This window comes from Acomys russatus, chromosome 7, assembly GCF_903995435.1.
Source record: "Acomys russatus chromosome 7, mAcoRus1.1, whole genome shotgun sequence".
In the NCBI taxonomy this organism is placed as follows: domain Eukaryota; kingdom Metazoa; phylum Chordata; class Mammalia; order Rodentia; family Muridae; genus Acomys; species Acomys russatus.
The window spans coordinates 54,340,806-54,360,072 of NC_067143.1; the positions used below are offsets into that span (position 1 = coordinate 54,340,806).

The following is a 19,267-nucleotide window of genomic DNA, read 5'->3' on the forward strand; positions in this document are numbered from 1 at the left end:
TGATGTCTTGCTCTTACCCATATCCTATTGCAGTCACTATTTCCTATCTCATGGAACATTCTGGTGCCTAGCTATTTATCCAGGCAAATTACTGATTTTACCATGATTAGGCCTTTGGGATAAAACAAGAGATGATCATAATAATAATATTTTTCAGGTAAAACCTGATTCTTAGGTAAAGGAAATGTCCCATACTCATCTTTCCTCCACCCACTGGGACCGGTTAGGGCCTTACTATGTAACCCAGTCTGATCTGGAACTCACTAGATAGCCCAAGTTAGCTTTAAACTCTAGACAACCTCTAGCCCCCCAAGTACAAGGACACAAAATGAGTTAAATCCTGTGTGCACCCCCCCATATTTTTTTAGTTAGCATTTATGATTTCATTGCAACATTTTCACACATGCACATTGTTCTTATTTGCCTTTTAGGGCTATTCCTTATCAACTCTGCTATGAAACAAGTTCTTGATATACAGTCCTGGGTGGCCTGAAATGTACTATGTAGACCAGGCTGGCCTTGAACTTACAGCAGTTCTGCCCTCAGCCTCAAACATGCTTGGATCATATGTGTTAACCAACACATCTGTTTCAATAAACTGACTAGTTTATTGTTTGAAACTTTTGTATTAGTTCTATTAGTCTTTGACAAGGCTTCACATGGCCCTCCATAAGCTAAGGATCAAGAAATGGATTCAGGTCTCTATGGATGAAAGTGAATTATCATTTGGTCTCTCATAGTTTTGACGTTGTGATAAAACACTCAGCTTTCATTTTTGTGAGTTTCTTAAACCGTAAGGACATTGATTTTTAGAGCTTTTATATTTATTTTTGTAGTTTTAGTTTTTTAAGTTAAGGACTCACATTTTATTGCTCAGGCTGTCCTGGAAATCACAACATAGCCCAAATTAGCCTCAGACTTACAGCAATCTCTCTGCCTCAGCCTACCAAGTGCTGGAATTACAGGCATGAATTACCAAATTATTTAAGTTTTGCAAAGAGGGTCTTATTATGTTCCACAGGCTGCCCTATAACTTGTTATATAGCCTAGATTATTCTCATTCCGCTGGCTTCTAAATGCTGGGATTATAGGTGTGCACTATTATATCTGGCTTTGATTTTTAGGCAGTGGAGGGTCACTGTGTTGCTTTGGCTGCCCCAAATTATTAGGCTCAAACCATCTTCATTTAATCAGTTCCTTGAGAAGCTGGGATTTATGGGCATATTCTACCAAGCCTTAGATGCTGTCTTGTAATTTTGTTTTTATTACCAAGTGTGTGTGTGTATGTGTGTGTGTGTGTGTGTGCGCGCACACACACACACACACATACACTTGTGGAGGTCAGAGAACAACTTGCAGAAATTAGTTCTCTCCCTCTCTTATATGGGTCCTGGGTATCAAACTCAGGTTTCATGACAAGTTCCTTTACCCATTGAGCCATCTCCCTGACCTAGATACTGACCTTTTAAAAGTCTAAGCATGAGTGCTGGGCGTGGTGGTGCATACCTGTAATCCCAGCACTTGTGAGCCAGAGGCAGGTGGATCTCAGTGAGTTCAAAGCCAGCCTGGTCTACTAGGTGAGTCCAGGACAGCAAAGACTACACAGGGAAACCCTGTCTTAGAAAAAAAAAATATCAGGCATGGTAGTTGTGCTGGCTAGTTTTATGTCAACTTGATATAATTAAAGTCATTCTGGAAGAGGGAACTTCAGTTAAGAAAATGTTCCCACCAAAATAGCCTGTGGTGCATTTTCTTGGTTGGTGATTGATGTGGGAGTGCTCATCAAAACAACAAAAATCAAGTCTGTGTATGACCCTTAGAGTTGGGCCTGAGTACATTGTTTCATCTGTAAAGTCGTGTATTTTGGAGCTTCGCTTTTCTATTATAGAATTGAGATGAAGATGAGATAGTTTTAGCAAGGGCTAGTCAGAGAGGTAGAGATAGAAATGGTTTATATCAGAAACACTAGTTTATTTGTTTTGAGACTAGATGTAGCCCTGGCTGGCCTGGAATTGACTAGGTAGACCAAGCTGGCCTTGAACCTGTGTGGGTCCCCTCGAGTCAGCCTCCTGAGTTGAATATCGGGATAATGTCTGTTGACAGGAAAAGGGTTTAAGGGCAAGAGTACTGCTTTTCCAGAGAGCCGTGGGAGTTTTAAGGAGAATCAGTTGTGATGTAGAAGATACATTGTCATCTGGCACAGAAGCAAGGCCCCAGCTGGCAGACACATGGAGCTACACATTTCAGAGAGTAGGCATACTTTGCCGTCTGTCTCAGTGACTTGCCAGATATAGGACGAGGTGGCAGCTCCCCCAGATGGCATTCCTCATGTTTCCAGGAAAACTAGAAGGTGGCTTGCTCCGACAGGGAAATTTTTTCTCACTAAGCAGGCTGTTGTTTTCCTTCCTCCCTTCTTTGTTGTGGAGTTTGCTTTGTCTCTTCTGGATGGCAATCCTGCTGATGACAGGTTCTCAGTCTGTGTGTATTAGTGTCCTTCTTATGTATACATGTATCATTTTGTGCTTGGGTGGGGATGTGTCTTTCTGCATTTAGCTGTGTCAGTGTCTGTAACAAAAAGCAGAGGAAGAAGAGCAAGTACTGAGCTAGGGAAACCACGTCAGTGTCAAAAAGGTTAAGGTCAAAGGGTTAGGCCTACAGTATGTGCAGCCTGGAGGTAAAATTGAAGCCCCAAGGTTGCTGATAATGTAAGCAAAATCTGGGCTTTACCAAGTTGTAGGAAGACACCAACCCTGTCAGGAGAACTTGCCAGTTAGCTCACAAGGCCCTGCTTCCCTTTAGATCTAACTGGATTTTGTCTGTGTATTTATGCAGGTTTCTTTGCACATGTCTGTCTATATGTATGTCATGTTCGGTGTGAGTCAAAAATATTAGGAAGAATTGACCTCCGATGTAATGTCTGCTTCGCTTGAGGATTAATGGTTTTGTTTTGTTCTCTTTCCTTTCTCATCCTCTTGTCTTCCTTCTCCAAATATTTAGTGTTTGTTCTGTGCTGGATACTGGGTTTGCAAAGGCCAGCTAAGCAGACATATTTTCTTCCTGTGAAGATTTTATATATTACTGTTTGTGTGTGTGTAATAATGTGTATATTTTACACATTATGTAATTATGTGTAATTAGTATACTGTGTATATGTGTGTAATATAGTACAGTCTATTATATGTGATGGGCATGATGGCACAGTCCTGTTGTACTTCCAGCATTTGGAAGGCTGAAGTTGGGGCAGCAGGGACTCAAGGCTCCTTCCAGCCACATAGTGAGTCCCAGGCAAGCATCTGTGATTTGTATAACAGATGAACTCAGCATGTTTTGGGACTAGAGAAGAAGGAAAGTAACCATCTGAGAATGACAGAGGAAGACTACTCAAAAGAGATGGTGCTTCAGGAGAGGAGCAGTTATCCTGGGGAAGAGGGCTGAGAAGTAGATATACCCAGATAGAGGACCAAGTGTGATGTCACTGAGGATCAGTGACCTAGGCAGACTGTGCCATACTTAGGAACTTGGATTTTTGTCCTCAGAATAAAACGAACCCTCAATAGAACTGGCTTTCCTTTGACTGAGGTGTGTTGGGAGCAAGCTTTGGAGAGGAGGTGAAAGTAAAATTTAGTTTTTAAGGATGAGTTGGAGTTCACCATGTAAAAGAAGAACATTTGATGAGTCTTAAAGGTAGGAAGCCAAAACATGTCATAGAGACATGAGCAGGGAGGTGTCTGGGCAAGTGTCTTCACCACTGTTAGGACACCAGGGGTTGATACCTTCAGCAAGTGGTATGAGGCTCAAAAGAGACAGACAGATATAAGAGATCCTTTCTAAACGAGAGCCATGCACTCAGAACACGAGTAGTGCTACCCAGTGTCTGTTCGTTTCCTGTCAGTGCTCAGGAGCCATAGGCCTTTCCTATGCAAGTCTACATAGCCATGCACTTCAGATGTGCTATGTGGACAAGGACAACTTCTCATCCTGCCACTTCTACCTCTCACGGGCTGGAGTTACAGGTGTGTGTCTGTAGTCAGTATAACGTGGTCTCACATGCTCCTTTACTTTAACCACGGTATGATTTGCATATGAAGTATTCTTCCAAAAGGCTCAATTTTTAGATAATGTTACTACTTGGAAGGGGTGGGATCATCAGGGGAGCATCCTTCATCAGTAGGCTTAACCTATTGAATTACTAGCTGAACGGAAAGGGGAGGCTTAGTTACAGGAAGGAAATCACAAGGGTCTGCTGGTTAAGGTTATACCTTGTCCCTAAGACTTCACCTTTTGCTGTTTCCCAACCACCATGTGCTGAGTAGCCTTTCTTCCTCAAGCCTCTCTGCCATAGTGCGAAAGGCCTAAAAGCAGAGGATCTAATTGGCCATAGATTGAGACTCCTAAAACCAGGAGCCACAGTAAATCTCTCCTCCCTGAGGTGCCCCCTCAGTCAAAGTCATAGGAAGGGGAATAGGGTGAAAGTGGGAGGGAGCGAGGAATGGGAGGATACATGGGATGGGATAATAATTGAGATGTAATATGAATGAATTAATAAAAAAATTATGAAGCAAAAAAAAATCTCTTCTCCCTTAGATTGTTTTCTCAAGTAATTGTCAGAGTGATGGGAGGGCGATTAACATACATGCTTTCTTCCAGATTTGAACATATGTACAATGGCTATTATTATTATTGTTGTTGTTATTACTGTTGTTGTTATTTTATTATCATTGCTTTTTTTGAGACAGGGCTTCCCTGTGTAGCCTTGGCTGTCCTGGACTTGCTTTGTAGACCAGGCTGGCCTCGAATTCACAGCAATCCGCCTGCCTTTGCCTCCCAAGTGCTGGGATTAAAGGTGTGCACCACCACATCTGGCTTATGGTATTATTATTAAATCTGACATTTAGTCATTTTTTTTTGAGACAGGGGTTCTCTGTGTAACATCCCTTGCTGCCTTAGACTTACTTTGTAGACCAGACTGGTATGAACTCACAAAGATCTGCCTGCCTCTGCCTCCCAAGGGTTGAGATTAAAGGTGTGTGCCACCACGCCCAGCTTATTTTCTCTATTTTCAACTATTTGAGTTCAACTGTGGTATAAAAATATTAAATGAAAAGTTCCATAAGTAAGAAGTTTATAAGCTTTTAATATGTATATATTGGTGTTGGGGATTGAACCCAAGGCTTTGTGCATGAAGGCAGGTGTTCTACCACTGAACCATGTCCCTGGCCCTTTTTATTGAAAATAGATTTTTTTTCCACAGATAATATATTCATATTATGGTTTCCCCTCTTCTACTTTCCACCTCCCCTCCCATCCAGATCCATACTCTTTCTGTTTCTCATTAGAAAACAAACAGGATTCTATGGGATAATAATATAATGTGATACAATATAATAATATAAAACAAAAACTAATACGTGGGAATTGGACAAAACAAACAAACAGAAGGAAAAGAGCCCAAGAGAAGGTACAAGAAACAGAGACCCACTTATTTGCACAGTTAGTAATCCCATAATAACTGAGAGCCATAATATATATACAAAGGAAAAAGAGAGAAGAAAAGAAATATAAATAAAACAGAAAATAAAAAGTAATTAGATTAAAAAAAAAAAAAGTGCCCTGACACAAAATTATGAAACAAGGAGCCTCCAAAGATGCTGTTGAGGTTTGTTTGTTTGTTTTTCCGTTGGCCATCTATGGCTGGGCATTCAGCCTATTCTTTTTTGTTTGTTTACTTTTATTGAATGTCTATGATTTACATGTCATGTACCAAAATCCCTCTCCTACCCCCAGTTAAATAAAACAAATAGGCAAACACAAAATCTTGTCACAGAAGCTGTAGTGTATCACACAGTACAGCCTTTTGTCCACAAACGTTTACTTTCAAATGTTCATTGCTACGAGTCCTGGGCCTGGTTGGAGGCCTACACTATCGTTACCGGATCCTCACTGGGACTGTTGTTGGATATCCCATGCAGGCCCTGTGTATTCCACTTCAGTCCCTGTGAGTTTATATGTGCATGGATAATGCTGATTTATAGGGCCTTGTTTTCTTGGTGTCCTCAATCCCTTCTGGCTCTCACACATTCTATGCCTGCTTTTCCATGGTGTTCCTTGAGCCCTGAGGGGAAGGATTTGATGGAGACATCCCATCTAGAGACATTCCAAGGTCTCTAATTCTCTGAGAAACGTCTGCCTGTGGGTCTCTGTATTTGTTCCCATCTGCTGCAGGAGGAAGCTTCTCTAATGATGGCTGAGTACAGCAGAGTGTCATTAAGAGTCATTTTATTGCTACTTAAAAAAAAAAAAGGATAGCAGTATATGTTTTTATACTTTTATAGGTCTCTAGTCTCAGGCTCTTAGTCACTCAAGCAGTGTCAGGTATAGATTCCGTCTCATGGAATGGGCTGTAAGTCAAATTAGATATTGACTGATTATTCCCATAAGCTTTGTACCACCATTGCCCTAGGATATCTTGTAGGCAGGACATGATTGTAGATCAGAGGGTTTGTGTTTATGTTTCTTTTTTGGTAGCATGCAGAGTACCTCCCTGTATCAAAGACACTAGAAAATAGGGGTGAAGGCTCTATGTGGACACCAGCTCAACATCTCCATGTTCAATGAGTTGTTTGGGTGTTGTCTTTAGCAATGAGACCTTGGTGTGAGTGTGTGGAGAGGTAAGTCTTCGCATCAGACTGGATTGTTTGGGGTTATCATGGAGTCTCTCTGGCCAAGAACTCTATTAGATGTAATCCGGTCCCGATACTGGAAGCATCATTTGGTGACAAGGGAGGTCCAGTTGGGGCTCTGTATCCCCCATTATTTAATGACTTTATTTAGAACTCTTTCTCTGTTTCTCTTTATCTCTCTGTCTCTGTCTCGACCCCACCCCCCACCCCCCACCCCTCGTCTCGGAAACTTCTACTGTATTAGGTTTTCCATACTATCCCTCAAAAACCCTAAACTTTATTTTTCTATTCCCACATACCCTCCTTTGTCTTTCTCTCCCCTCTCCCTCCCCACTTGATCCTCCCGTTTCATCCCCCACATCCATCCATAACTACCTATTCTATTTCTCTTTCCCAGAAAGATCTATCTGTTGTCTGTCCCCCTACCAATCCCTTATTCTGCATGTAATCTCTGTAGTTCTCTAGATTGTAGCACAGCTAATATCCATATATATGTAAATACATACCATTTGTCTTTTTGGGTTTGGGAGACTCCACTTAGAATTTTTTGTTTAGTTCTATCCGTTTACTTTTGAATTTCATGATTTCATTCTAATATCTGAGTAATACACTATTTTGTAAATGTACCACATTTTAAAAAAACATCTATTTTTCTGTTGAGAGATACCTAGATTGTTTCTAATTTCTGGCTACTATGAATAGAGCAACAATGAACAAGTGTCTTCATGGTAGGATGAAGCATCCTTTAGCTATATTCCCAAGATTGGTATAGCTGGATCTTGAGGTAGCTTGATTCCTATCTTCCTGAGGAGCCATCACCCTGATTTTCATTGTAGCTGTACAATTTTGCCTTTCCACCACCAGTGGAGGAGTGTTTCTCTTATTCCATATCCTTGGTAGCATGAGTTATCACTTGTGTTATTGATCTTAGCCATTCTGATGGGCAGAAGATGAAATCTCAAATTATTTTTTATTTGAATTTTTCTGATAGCAAGGATGTTGAGCATTTCTTTCAGTGTTTTTCAGCCATTTGACTTCCCCTTTTGAGAGTTCTCTGTTTAGATCTATAACCCACTTTTTAACTGGGTTGTTTGTTTTCTTGATACCTAGTTTTTAAAATATGATTTTAAAAATGTATTTTGGATATTAGCCCTCTATTGGATATGTAGCTGGTAAAAATCCTTTCCCATTCTGTCGGCTGCCACTTTGTCTGAATTATGGTGTCCTCTGCCATGCAGAAGCTTTTGAGTGTCATGAGGTCCCATTTATTAATTATGAATCTTAGTACTTGTGCTAGTGATGTTCTGTTCAGAAAGTCTTTTCCTGTGCTGATGACTTCAAGGTTATTCCTCACTTTCTCTTCTATTAGGTTCAGTGTATCTGGTTTTATGTTGAGGTCTTTGATTGATATGGAGTTGAGTTCTGTGCAGGATGGTAAATATGGATTTATTTGCATTCTTCTACAAGTAAATGTCCAGTTTAACCAACATCATTTGTTGGAGATGACATCTTTTTTTCAGTGCATATTTCTGGTTTTATCAATAATCAGGTGTGTGGATTTATATCTGGGTCTTCAATTCCATTCAGTTGATTAATATATGCTAGTTTTTGTGTTAGTACCATGTGTTGTGGAATATTGATGGATAGCGTATTGAATCTGTAGATTCTTTTTTTGTAGGATGGCCTTTTTTACTATATTAATTCCATTGATCCATGAGCTTGGGGATCAGAGATTCACTCTGCGCCCCCCGCCCCAGAGAATCAGCAATTCATTGGCTACATATGAAAAATGGATCTCTCAAGTAGTATATTTAATAGGTATTGTGTGGACAACCTTGTTCCTGACTTTAGTGGTATTGCTTTGATTTCTCTCCATTTCAGTTGATGTTGACTATGAGCTTGTTGTAAACTGCCTTTGTTATGTTGAAGTATGTCCCTTGCATCCTTAATCTCTCCAGGACTTTTATCATAAAAGGGGTGTTGGTTTTTGTTTCTGCAGCTAATGAATGAGATAATCTGTCTTTCAGTTTGTTTATGTGATAGATTACATTTATTGATTTATGTTGATCCATCCCTGTATCTCTAGGATAAACCTTGTTTGATCATGGTGGGTGATCTTTTTATGTGTTTTTGGATTCAACTTACAAGTATTTTATTGAGAAGTTTTGTTCCTATGTTCATAAGGGAAAATGGTCTGATACTATGTTTGTTGGGTCGCCATGTGATTTGGGTATCAGGGTAATTGTGGCCTCATAAAATGAATTGTGCAATGCTCCTTCTGTTTCTCTTTTGTGGAGTTATTTGAGAAGTATTGGTATTAGCTCTTCTTTGAAAGTAGGATGGAGTTCTGTAGTAAAATTATCTGGCTCTGGTCTTTTTTTTTTTTTTTTTTTTTTTTGGTTTGGAGACTTTTAATGATACTTCTATCTCATTAGGGGTTATACCTCTGTTTTAATTGCTTATCTGATCTTGATTTAACTTTGGAAGATGTTTACATCAAGGAAACTATCCATTTCTTTTAGATTCCCCAATTTGGTGAAGAGCAGGTTTTTAAAGTGTGTCTTTTATGGCTCTCTGTGCTTCTTCCATATTGTTGTTGTCAAATCCCCCCTTTCATTTCTAAGTTTGTTAATTTTTTAACCACTCAGCCATATCTCCAGCACTCACTGTCAACTATTTATTTATTTGTTTGTTTGTTTGTTTGTTTGTTTTTCAAGACAGGGTTTCTCTGTGTATCTTTGGCTGGCCTAGACTCACTTTGTAGACCAGACTGGCCTTGAACTCACAGAGATCTGCCTGCCTCTGCCCCCCCAAGTGCTGGGATTTCAGGCTTGCACCATTATATTTGTTAATTTTAATATTCTTTCTCTACCTTTTAGTTAATTTGAATAAGGATTTGTCAGCCTCACGATTTTCTCAAAGAATCAATTCTTTATTTCATTAATTTTTTATATTTTTTGTTTTTTTCTATTTTATTGATCTCAGCTCTGAGTTTGATTATTTCCTGCTGTCTACTCCTTTGGGGTGTGACTTTTTCTTTTTGTTGTAGAGGTTTTAGGTGTGCTGTTAGGTTACTAGTGTGAGATCTCTGCACTCTTCATTTTTTTTTAAAATGTTGGTATTTAGTGCTATGAACTTGTATCTCTGGGCTAGTGAAAATCTGTAATTAGTCAAATTGCTTTCTTAGCTTGAGTGGTGTGTGGGTTCCCAGAGAATCTCTTCCTCAGTTTTATGGGAGATTTGGTCCATAGCTTCTCATGATATCAAGTTATAAGTGCCTTCTACCCCAGCAGTTTTTGTAAATATCCATTCTTCTATCTGGGCATTAGCCAAACTGACATAGTTTAGCTTCTAAGATAAAAGGAGATTGGGTGTGTTCATGGTGGTATGGGCATAGATGGCAAATACCCTTTCTGCTGCGTTGTGTCCAGTGCTGTGCATTCTTCCTATGTAGATATGGCACTATTGACCCCAATTAAGATGTTCTTTTCTCTCTGAGGAAATTCTTTCTAATTAGTGATCTATTTCTGTCCTGTCATAAAACAAAGGTCACCAGCTGGTAGTCCTTGACTGTTTTGGATACTTTGGTCCTAATAGTTTGCAAGACTGGAAATGTTAGAGTAACTCAGTCTTTGCCATTCTGTTCTGATGCCTGGAAAGCTTCAACCTTAGATGTTGCCTTTAGGATTTGACCTGTGTCATGTACCTAATGTTATGATGATTTGATGACAAGACTGCCCTTCCTTATCAACTGCATATGTATCCTCTACTTTTATATGTGCTGGTGCTGGAAATAAAGGGAAAAGGAAGGTGTTGCTGCTTTGGAAGACATTTTCTTGTGGCATAGCTGGGAAACAGTTGAGGATTCTGTATTATTTTAAGTGAACAGTGTAAGTCACAGCAGAGGAAGACCCAGCTTAGCTTTACCCATGTTCAGGCCCACTGATGAGTACTCTGCATCTAAACGGGTGACTGCATATGGTCCAAAGAGGAGTTTTAGATGAGAGAGTAGTGTGCCCAGATCCTCGCATTGTTGGAAAGGCTCCTGCTTTCAGAAACGAGGACTTTGTTACCATTTGAATAGGAGAAAGAAGCGCTGATGCTCCAGTAAACTCAGGTAGGGCTCAGACCGTAGAAGGTTTTGGAAAAGGCTGTCTAGTTTCAATTAAGGTGGGGTTAGGGGTTACAAAGACTCCTAGTGTAGAACAGAGAGAACCTAGGAAGTTCGTAGACTAGCGTGCCTTGCCTTATTTTTTTCATTTCAGGCCATCTAGCACATTGGCTTTTGTTAGCAGACACTGAGGAAATCTCTCTTCTGCACCCACTATGGGACTCTCTTATAGTGGTTCCAGGACCGTACATATTTAGTCATGTTATCCTTAAAAGAATTCCTCCCTCCTCCCTTCCTCCCCCCCTCCTCCCTCCTTCTCCCCTCCCCCCCTCGCTTACTTTCAGATACTATTTTAAGCTGTCATACAAATTAACTCATTTATAAGTAAGTGGTCGTGTGTGAGGGTATTATTGCCACCTGCATTTTACGGATGACGTACATGATGCATTAAAAGTAAATGGTAGACCCACAATTCAAAATGAGCAGCTAGCTTTAGAAGCAAAGTCTAACTTGAATTTCAGCCAGTTTATCCCTCTTAACAGCTAAGACATCTGCCCAGCATTCTGTGTGTTGTAGGATAAACTCAAATAAGAGACAACCTTTTAGCTATTTAATAACTAGATACCCTGCTCTGTGCCAGGACCTATACTTGTAGATGGGTTTAGGAAGCTAAATTCATTGTTCATTTAGGTAGTCTAAGGAATTTACATGATAAGGGACAAAAGAGATGAATGATAAATATAGTCTCTATTTTTTAGTTGCTTAGGGGAAGTAGGGGAGCCTAATTAAATGGTAATGAAGGTGTGGTGGGAATACTGCTGTAAACGTGTGCCATGAGAACTCAGGGGCATTCATTAACTTACCTAGAAGTGTGGGAAACTATACAGAAGCAATGGTTTTAACAGGCATAAAGTTTTAATAGGCATAAAACACTTCATGTGGAGCATGTTGTGGAAAGGCTTGGAGCTATAAAAGTGCACGATTTGCTTAAGAACTGGAAATGGCTTGATATTTCTAGAGGGATATTTCTCTGGCTTTTTTTGGAACTGGCCAGAGAGTAAATATTTTAGAGTTTACTAGCCATAAAGTTTCTGTAGCAACTACTCAGCTTTTTGTTTGTTTGTTTTTGGTTATGAGCTAGTGTCTCCCTATGTAGTCCTGGCTATTCTGAAACAGGCTGGCCTTGAGCTCATAGAGCTTTTCCTGCCTCTGCCTCCTGAGTTCTGAGATTAAAGGCGTGACCCCTACACCTGGTTTCAGTTCTACGTTTGTAGTATGAAATTAGCCATAGAGAACGTGTCAATGAACAAGCAGTGCTGTATTCTGGCAAAGTTTTACATCCCGGGTCTCAGATATGGCTCAGCTGTTTGAGGCATGCTTGCCTAATATGAAAAAGCCCTGATCAGGACTATATGTACCAGGCAGGCATGGTGGTAGTATGCTTAATCCTAGCACTCTGGAGGTGGAATTGGGAGGATCAGAAATGCAAGATCACCCTTGGCTACATAACGTATTTGAGGCCAGCCTAGGATTAGGATATATACTAAAATAAATAAACAAACCCCAAATGAAAAAAATTATATGTAAATAAAAGACTGTAAACTGGATTTGGCTTATTATAGCTATAGTGTCCTGAACTCTGGTCTGGCAGGGAGGGAAAGTATGAAGGAATGTCACTTGAAAGTAAGCCTGTAGGCCAATTTTCAAAAGCCCAAATGCCAGGCTATGAAACTAGGGCTTTACCTTGTAGGTAATGAGGAGCCATGGGATTTTAAGTAGAGGAATTGGTCTAGTTAGGTTTGTATTTCATAAAGATGGTTTTTGTTTTGTTTTGAGTTATGGTCTTATGTAGCCCAGGATGACCCCAAACTCCTGATCCTGATATACCAAGTGCTGAGGTTGTATTTGTGCACCACTGTGCACCACTGTACCCCCACTTCATTCTAGTGTTTAAACTGGCAGACAAGCTAGTTGTATAAAAATGTGTGAGGAATGACTGTCTTCTAACCTTTGAGCAAGAGTTGGTGAATGTCGCTGAGGACAGTTATTTCACCTCTGAAATATCCCTGTCGTAGTATAAATGGCACCTGGAGCTATGGCAGCTAAACTGAGAGTCCTCAAGTTGAATGTGGTGGCTCACTTTTGTAATTCTACTACTGAGGATGCTGAAACATCAGGGTCACATATTTGTCACTAGCCTGTACTACATAGCAAACCCTTGCATTGAAAAACAAGCAAATAAACAACAGACTAGGCATGGTGGTGCATGCCTGTAATCTCGACACTTGGGAGGTGGAGGCAAGAGGATCAGCAGTTCAAGGCGTGCCTCAAAATACAAATAACAAAAACAGAATCAAGCTAGATGGTTAAGACACAAAGAAGGGCTGAGGAGCATGGCTTTTAATATTTGTAGGGAGGGGGCTTTAGAAGTGCTATTTGGTTTGGGAGACATAAAAGGCATGAGGTGAGGATTAGGGTTGGATGGTAGAGGGAGGAGGCAGTGGTACTGAGGAGTAGGTCGCCCTGAGAGCTGCTCTGGTCCCCGCCCTGCAGGTGCACTACTCTTCTGGCTTTAGGCTGGTGAGTTCTGTCCCCTGAGGACACTAGCTGGGCCTGTGCTGAGGGAGTCTAGAGCTGTGTTTTTTCTTCCCAGCTACCACCCACAGGACTTCTCTATTGCTTGGGATTGGCTTTGTGCTACCTCATGGAAGATCACTTTCCTGTGCTCATGGAGCTAAATATACCTAGTGACAGCTGGTGCTTTGGCATTAGGCGAGCTGCTGAGCTGCCGTTCTAGCCAATGCTACATTCCCCATGGTAAGACAAAACTTTTAGGGCACACCTCCTTGGAACTTCTTGAGAGAGCAGCTCCTTGTTCTGAGCTTGAAACAGTAAATCCTTGTTTTGAGAGTTGAAGCGCAATCTGATTTTTGTTGTTACTTTTTATTGCTTTTAAACATTGTTCTAGTTAAGACTTTAGCTATTTGCTGGCTATAGGACAATATTTAGAGTAAAATCAGGTCAATGCTTATCTAAAATATAGTAGAAATTGAAGTTCTAGTTTAATGTAACATTTCTTTTAAATTTTATTTATTTTTATCATATATATTGGTGTTTTGTCTGCACATATGTCTGTGTGAGCACATCAGATCTCCTGAACCTGGAGTTATAAACAGTTGTGAGCCACCATATGGGTGCTGGGAATTGAACCTGGGTCCTGTAGAAAAGCAGGCAGTGCTCTTAGCTGCCAAGCCATCTCTCCAGCTCATAGAACATTCTTGTCTCAGGATTGTAGTGTATGCATCTAATCATAGCATGCAAGAGACGGGGCCAGAGCTGGGCATGGTGGCGTACACCTTTAGTCCCAGCATTTGGGGAGGCAGAGGCAGGTGGATCTCTGTGAGTTAGAAGCCAGCCTGGTCTACAAAGTGAGTCCAGGACAGCCAAGGCCCCACAGAGAAACCCTGTCTGGGAAAGCCAGCCAAGCAAACAAACAAACAAACAAATGAAAACAAAACAAAAAAGAGACAGAGGCAGGAGGTTTGCTGCACATTTGAGACCAGCCTAGTTTACATAATGAGTTCCAGTTCTGGGCTAGCCAGGGATATAATGAAATTCTGTTTCAAAACAAAACACTTAGTAGAAAGAAAAGAAAAGAAAAATTCTCTCTTTCTTTCTTTCTTTCTTTTTTTTAAGGCATGCTGTCATGTAGCCCAGGGTGGTTTCAGACTTACTGTACAGCCAAGGATAACCTTGACGATCAGATCTTCCCGCTCCTACTTCCTAAGTACTGGGATCACAGGTGTGCACTGCTATGCCTGGCTAAAGAAAACAATCCTACGTACCTGGGAGCATCTGGCATGGGGCGGAAAGATACAGAACAACCCTGATAGGGATACCCACTGGAGCTATGAGAGCACAAAGGTCGCCTTTGGTCAAGATGTTTCTGTTTTATGTCCTTATCGCTGTTGAGTTAAAGCTTAGGAGAGCTTTTGTGAACACCAGAACGATGAGCCCTCATGCCTGAGCACTGTGAGCCTCTGGGAAAGGTGGGGGCAGGGCAGACTAGTCCGCCCTCAGCAGGGGCAGCTGCTGTTTGGCCCTGCTCTCCTGTTGCACATGCATGTGCGCACACGAGTAGGTAGAGTCAAGAGGACAAGGCTGGAGCCCTTCATTGGCTCCTTAAGCACGAACTCTCTGGCCTCCAGCTTCCCTGTCCACGCTCCAATTTGGGCAGTTGATATCTTCCTCAGTTTGAAGTAAACACGAAGAAAGTGTTAATCACTGGCTATGTTGCAGGCCTGAGAGCTGGTAGGTGTAGGCATACACTGTTCGTCTATAGGCCCTCTGAGTTGATGAGTCCAGCTCCCGGAGATCTGAGGCCTCTGGCCTCTCATGTACACAAATGCACACAGAGATAGAATTTTTAAAATTACATTTGAAATGCACAGTTTATGTAAAACTTCATTAGCTTACCTTCTCCTCTTTCTTTCTTTCTTTTTTTCTTTTCTTTCTTTTTTTTTGTGCTGGAGGTTTTCAAGACAGGGTTTCTCTGTGTAACCCTGGCTGTCCTGGTATTTGTTCTATAGGCCAGACTGGCCTCCAACTCAAATCTGAGACCCGCCCTTCTCAGGCCCCCCCTGCCCCCCCCCCCCCAGCATGATTAAAGGCATGTGCCACCGTGCTGGGCCAAGCCTTTTTTTATTTTTTTCTTTCTTTCTTTTTTTAAGCTGTGGTCTTCCTTTCCTCTTCCTTTCTTCCATTTTCTCCTCTCTTCCTTTATTTTTACAAAATAGTTCATAGATACATAGCAAGTTTCAGGCTAGCCTTTGACAGAGTTTATGAGACTTGATCCAAAACAATGTGACTTTGACTCAAACAAACAAAGCCAACCAGACAAACTTAATAATTGGAGTCACTAGGAACATAGCTCACTTGAAAAGTGCCTGCCACACAAGTGTTAGGATCTAAGTTTTGACCCCCAGCATCCATATAAAAAGTTAAATGTTAGGCTGGAAAGATGGCTCAGCAGTTAAGAGTACTGTCTGTTCTTCCAGAGGTCCCAAGTTCAATTCCCAGCAACCACATGGTGGCTCACAACCATTTATAATGGGATCTAATGCCCTCTTCTGGCATTCAGGTGTATATGCAGATAGAGTGCTCATAAAGTAAATAAAGAAAATTTGAAACAAAACAAAACAAAAAAAGCTGAGCAGTATGTATCTGTAACTCCAGGCCTGGTGTGGGTGGGCAGGTGGATTCCTGGGGCTTGCTGGCTGTCAGTCTAGCCAAATTGGTGATTTCCAGGTTCAGTGAGAGACCTTGTATAAAAAGGTAAGGTGAATGTTGACCTCTGAGTTCTGCAAACACGTGTACTCACATGTACATGGTGTGCACATGCATGCACAGACATACTGCACATTTCTTTTAAATGTTAACTCTTTCTTGTTTCCCCTGTGGCTTGTTGAATCCACTGTCACTCTTTCAATAATAATAATAATAATAATAATAATAATAATAATAATAATAATAACAACAATAACAATAATAATAACAACAACAGTCACTCTTTCAATAATAATAATAATAATAATAATAGTAATAATAATAATAAACAATATGAGAGGAGAATTATAACATCTATTTTTTCACATGAAACATGTAGCAAAGTGAAAAACTGTTCTCAGTGGCAACTGAGGCATTCATATAGAAAGATACATGAGTGGGGCTCATAACTAGTGCATTGGGAATGTGTTATATGTAGCTAGAGACAGGTAACTCATGTGGCACTCTTGGTTGGCTGGTTTGTGAGTATCTCCTGTGACTTATATGCTTTTTCCCTTGCAGTTCATAAGGGAAGACCTTAATTACCATGACTCAACTGTGAAACACAGCACCTTCCATGGTGAGGATAAGCTCATCAGCGTGGAGGACCTGTGGAAGGCATGGAAGTCATCAGAAGGTAATGGGCAGCCTGGTTGTTGGTCCTAGTTTTCAGAGGTTGAGAGAAGAATGAGGATGAATAGATGCCTAGCCTTAAAAGGACATGAACAAAAATGCACATGAGCAAGAAGTGAATTACTGAAATCATTCTATATAGTCATGGGATAAGTCACTATGCTGAGAAAGGAATTTGAGGTTGTCCTTCATCAAGACGTCTTGAATTCTGTTCTCACATTATCTCCCATAGAAATCTACCAGCCTGTCTTGTTATCTCCAAAGATAAGAAGCTTGCTGTTCTCTTGGGGCAGCCTGTTCTGTACTCTCCGCCCAGCCCCACCCCTTCTGAGTCCCAGATGATTCAGAGGTTGAGTGGCAGTAAAGATGGGTCCATTCCTAACCCTTTCATCCCCTCTCCAAGGTTAAATAGTCTTTCATCTTTGAATAAAACATTTTTAGCCTCTTTCTGATCTAGATTTCCTTTTCTTAAACATTTTTACAATATCTTTTTTAGATCCCTGAGTTGGGCACAGACTCCGAAGTGTGGTTTGGTTCATACAGAGTTGAATTGCATTGACAATGCTGGGGCACTGGGCGTGTGCTAACACTGCCTGATTACATGCTAATGCCTTGAGTGGTCACATTAGTGGCACATGTTTTATCAGTGAAAATTTTAAACCTCCTAATAATAAAGCTCCTAAACTGTGACTACCTTGTTTCGCAGCCCTGGACTATTTTATTCAGAATTCTGAGTGAAAGAGTATGTTTAGTTAGGGAAGAAAATGACAGGTCTTTAGCGTCCTCTTTTATCTCTGTGCTAGAGCTTCCTTGGCTCTCAGTAAGATGGAAGCAGTGACTTAACATGTGGCCCAGTTGATAGATGGCTGGCTTCACATACACAAAACCCTGAATTTGCTTCCCAATACTGCAAAACCCAGCTTTGGTAGTTACATATGTAATCCCAGCTCTTGAAAAATGGAAACAAGAGAATCAGAAGTCTAATCCACCCTAAGTTCAAGGGCATCCTGGGATCTGTGAAACCCAGTCAGATAGATAGATAGATAGATAGATAGATAGATAGATAGATAGATAGATATTGGAAAGTCTGTTCTTAATGTCTTATAGAAGAGATGTTCCCTAGTTTACTTTCTCTTGCTGTTTACAAAAACAACTTGGGGAGGAAATGGTTAATTTGGTTTAAAGTTTACAGTCAGGAGAAACTAAGGCAGGACCATGGAAGCTGGAGCTGAAGCAGAGTCCATAAAGGAATGCTGCTTACTGCCTTGCCCTTCATGGCTTGTTAGTCTGCTTTCTTACATCACTAGGACCACCTGCCTTGGGGTGGCGCCACTCAGGGGCTTGTGCCTTCCTACATCACGCATTAATTAATAAATGCCTCGCACACTAACCTACAGGCCCATCTTATGGAGACAGTTTATCAATTGAGGTTCCCTCTCCTAAGACAATCCTAGCTTTTATCAAGTTGCCAAAAAATCAAAAACAAAAACAAAACAAAACAGAAACTGACCAGTACAAAGTGTTAGGAAAGGTTCAAGGTGAGCGATCCAGGGCTTCTGGGTTTTGAGACTTTCTGTGTTGCCCATGCTGGCCTTAGACTCTTGGGTCCTCCTTTCTTAGCCTTTTAAGCAGCTGGGACTATAGGCACCTGCCACTGTTTTTAATTTTTCTGGTTTTTAGATGAGGAAACTTAGAACTTGGCTTATAAAGTATGTATTCACTGTCAAGTGTTCAGGAGAGCCAAGACTAGATGCCCATCTTCTGATCTATGTAGAGGAATGCATTTCCTTGTCATCTGACGGCAGACAGTGCTACTTTTGTAGAATGAGTCTGTTTCTATTCGTATTCAAATTCTTACCTAGGAGAGGGAGCATGTGTATATAGATAGTGTGTATTAGATTCATTAGATTTACAGTAAGAAATGGAGCGCTGTGGCTACTTAACTGTTTGATCAGTTTAGAAGAAGCATGTAAAGAATCATGTAGGAGAAGGCTAACACTCTGTCTGTCTGTCTCTCCCTCTCTCTGTCTGTCTGTCTGACTCTCGCTCCGTCTCTCTGTCTCTGTCTCTCTGTCTCTCTGTCTCTGTCTCCCCCCTCCCCTAGTCCCATGTGTCTATTCTTCTGAGCATCTCAGGCTGTCTACTGAGCAGAGAGGAAGCAATGACATGAACTTTGGAGTTTTATTAGCATTGCCAGGATTTTTATCTTCCAGCAGTCTGTTCAATTTTGATTTTCTTGTCTAGTAATGTGATGATAAGGTGTCTAGTTTTTAAGAGTGGGTTTTATAAGTACAGACTTGTAATGCAAGAGGGGAGGAGCACATTCTTGGCCTTTTCTACCAGCTCAAAAGAAAGTAACTGAGAAAGGAAAATGATCCAGAGAAAGCAGAAATAGAGGACTGAATCATAATACTAGAAAACAGCCCCAGGCAATTTTCTGGTAAGAACTTTATTTCTGGACTTAGCAACTATTTGGAATACTTCCAGTGTATTTCAAATGATAGGAACATGGAAACAA

At 40.9% G+C, this 19,267-nt stretch overlaps 1 protein-coding gene across 4 annotated transcripts in view; it reads left to right on the top strand.

Moving 5' to 3' along the window:
- Stim1 (stromal interaction molecule 1) overlaps nucleotides 1-19,267 on the top strand; it is a 160,516-nt gene that overhangs the window by 100,234 nt on the left and 41,015 nt on the right. For all 4 annotated transcript variants that reach the window (XM_051149107.1, XM_051149105.1, XM_051149106.1 and 1 more), the window contains exon 3: nucleotides 16,639-16,753. In XM_051149107.1, the coding sequence (XP_051005064.1) occupies nucleotides 16,639-16,753 (115 nt within the window). The remainder of the gene's footprint in view (nucleotides 1-16,638; nucleotides 16,754-19,267) is intronic.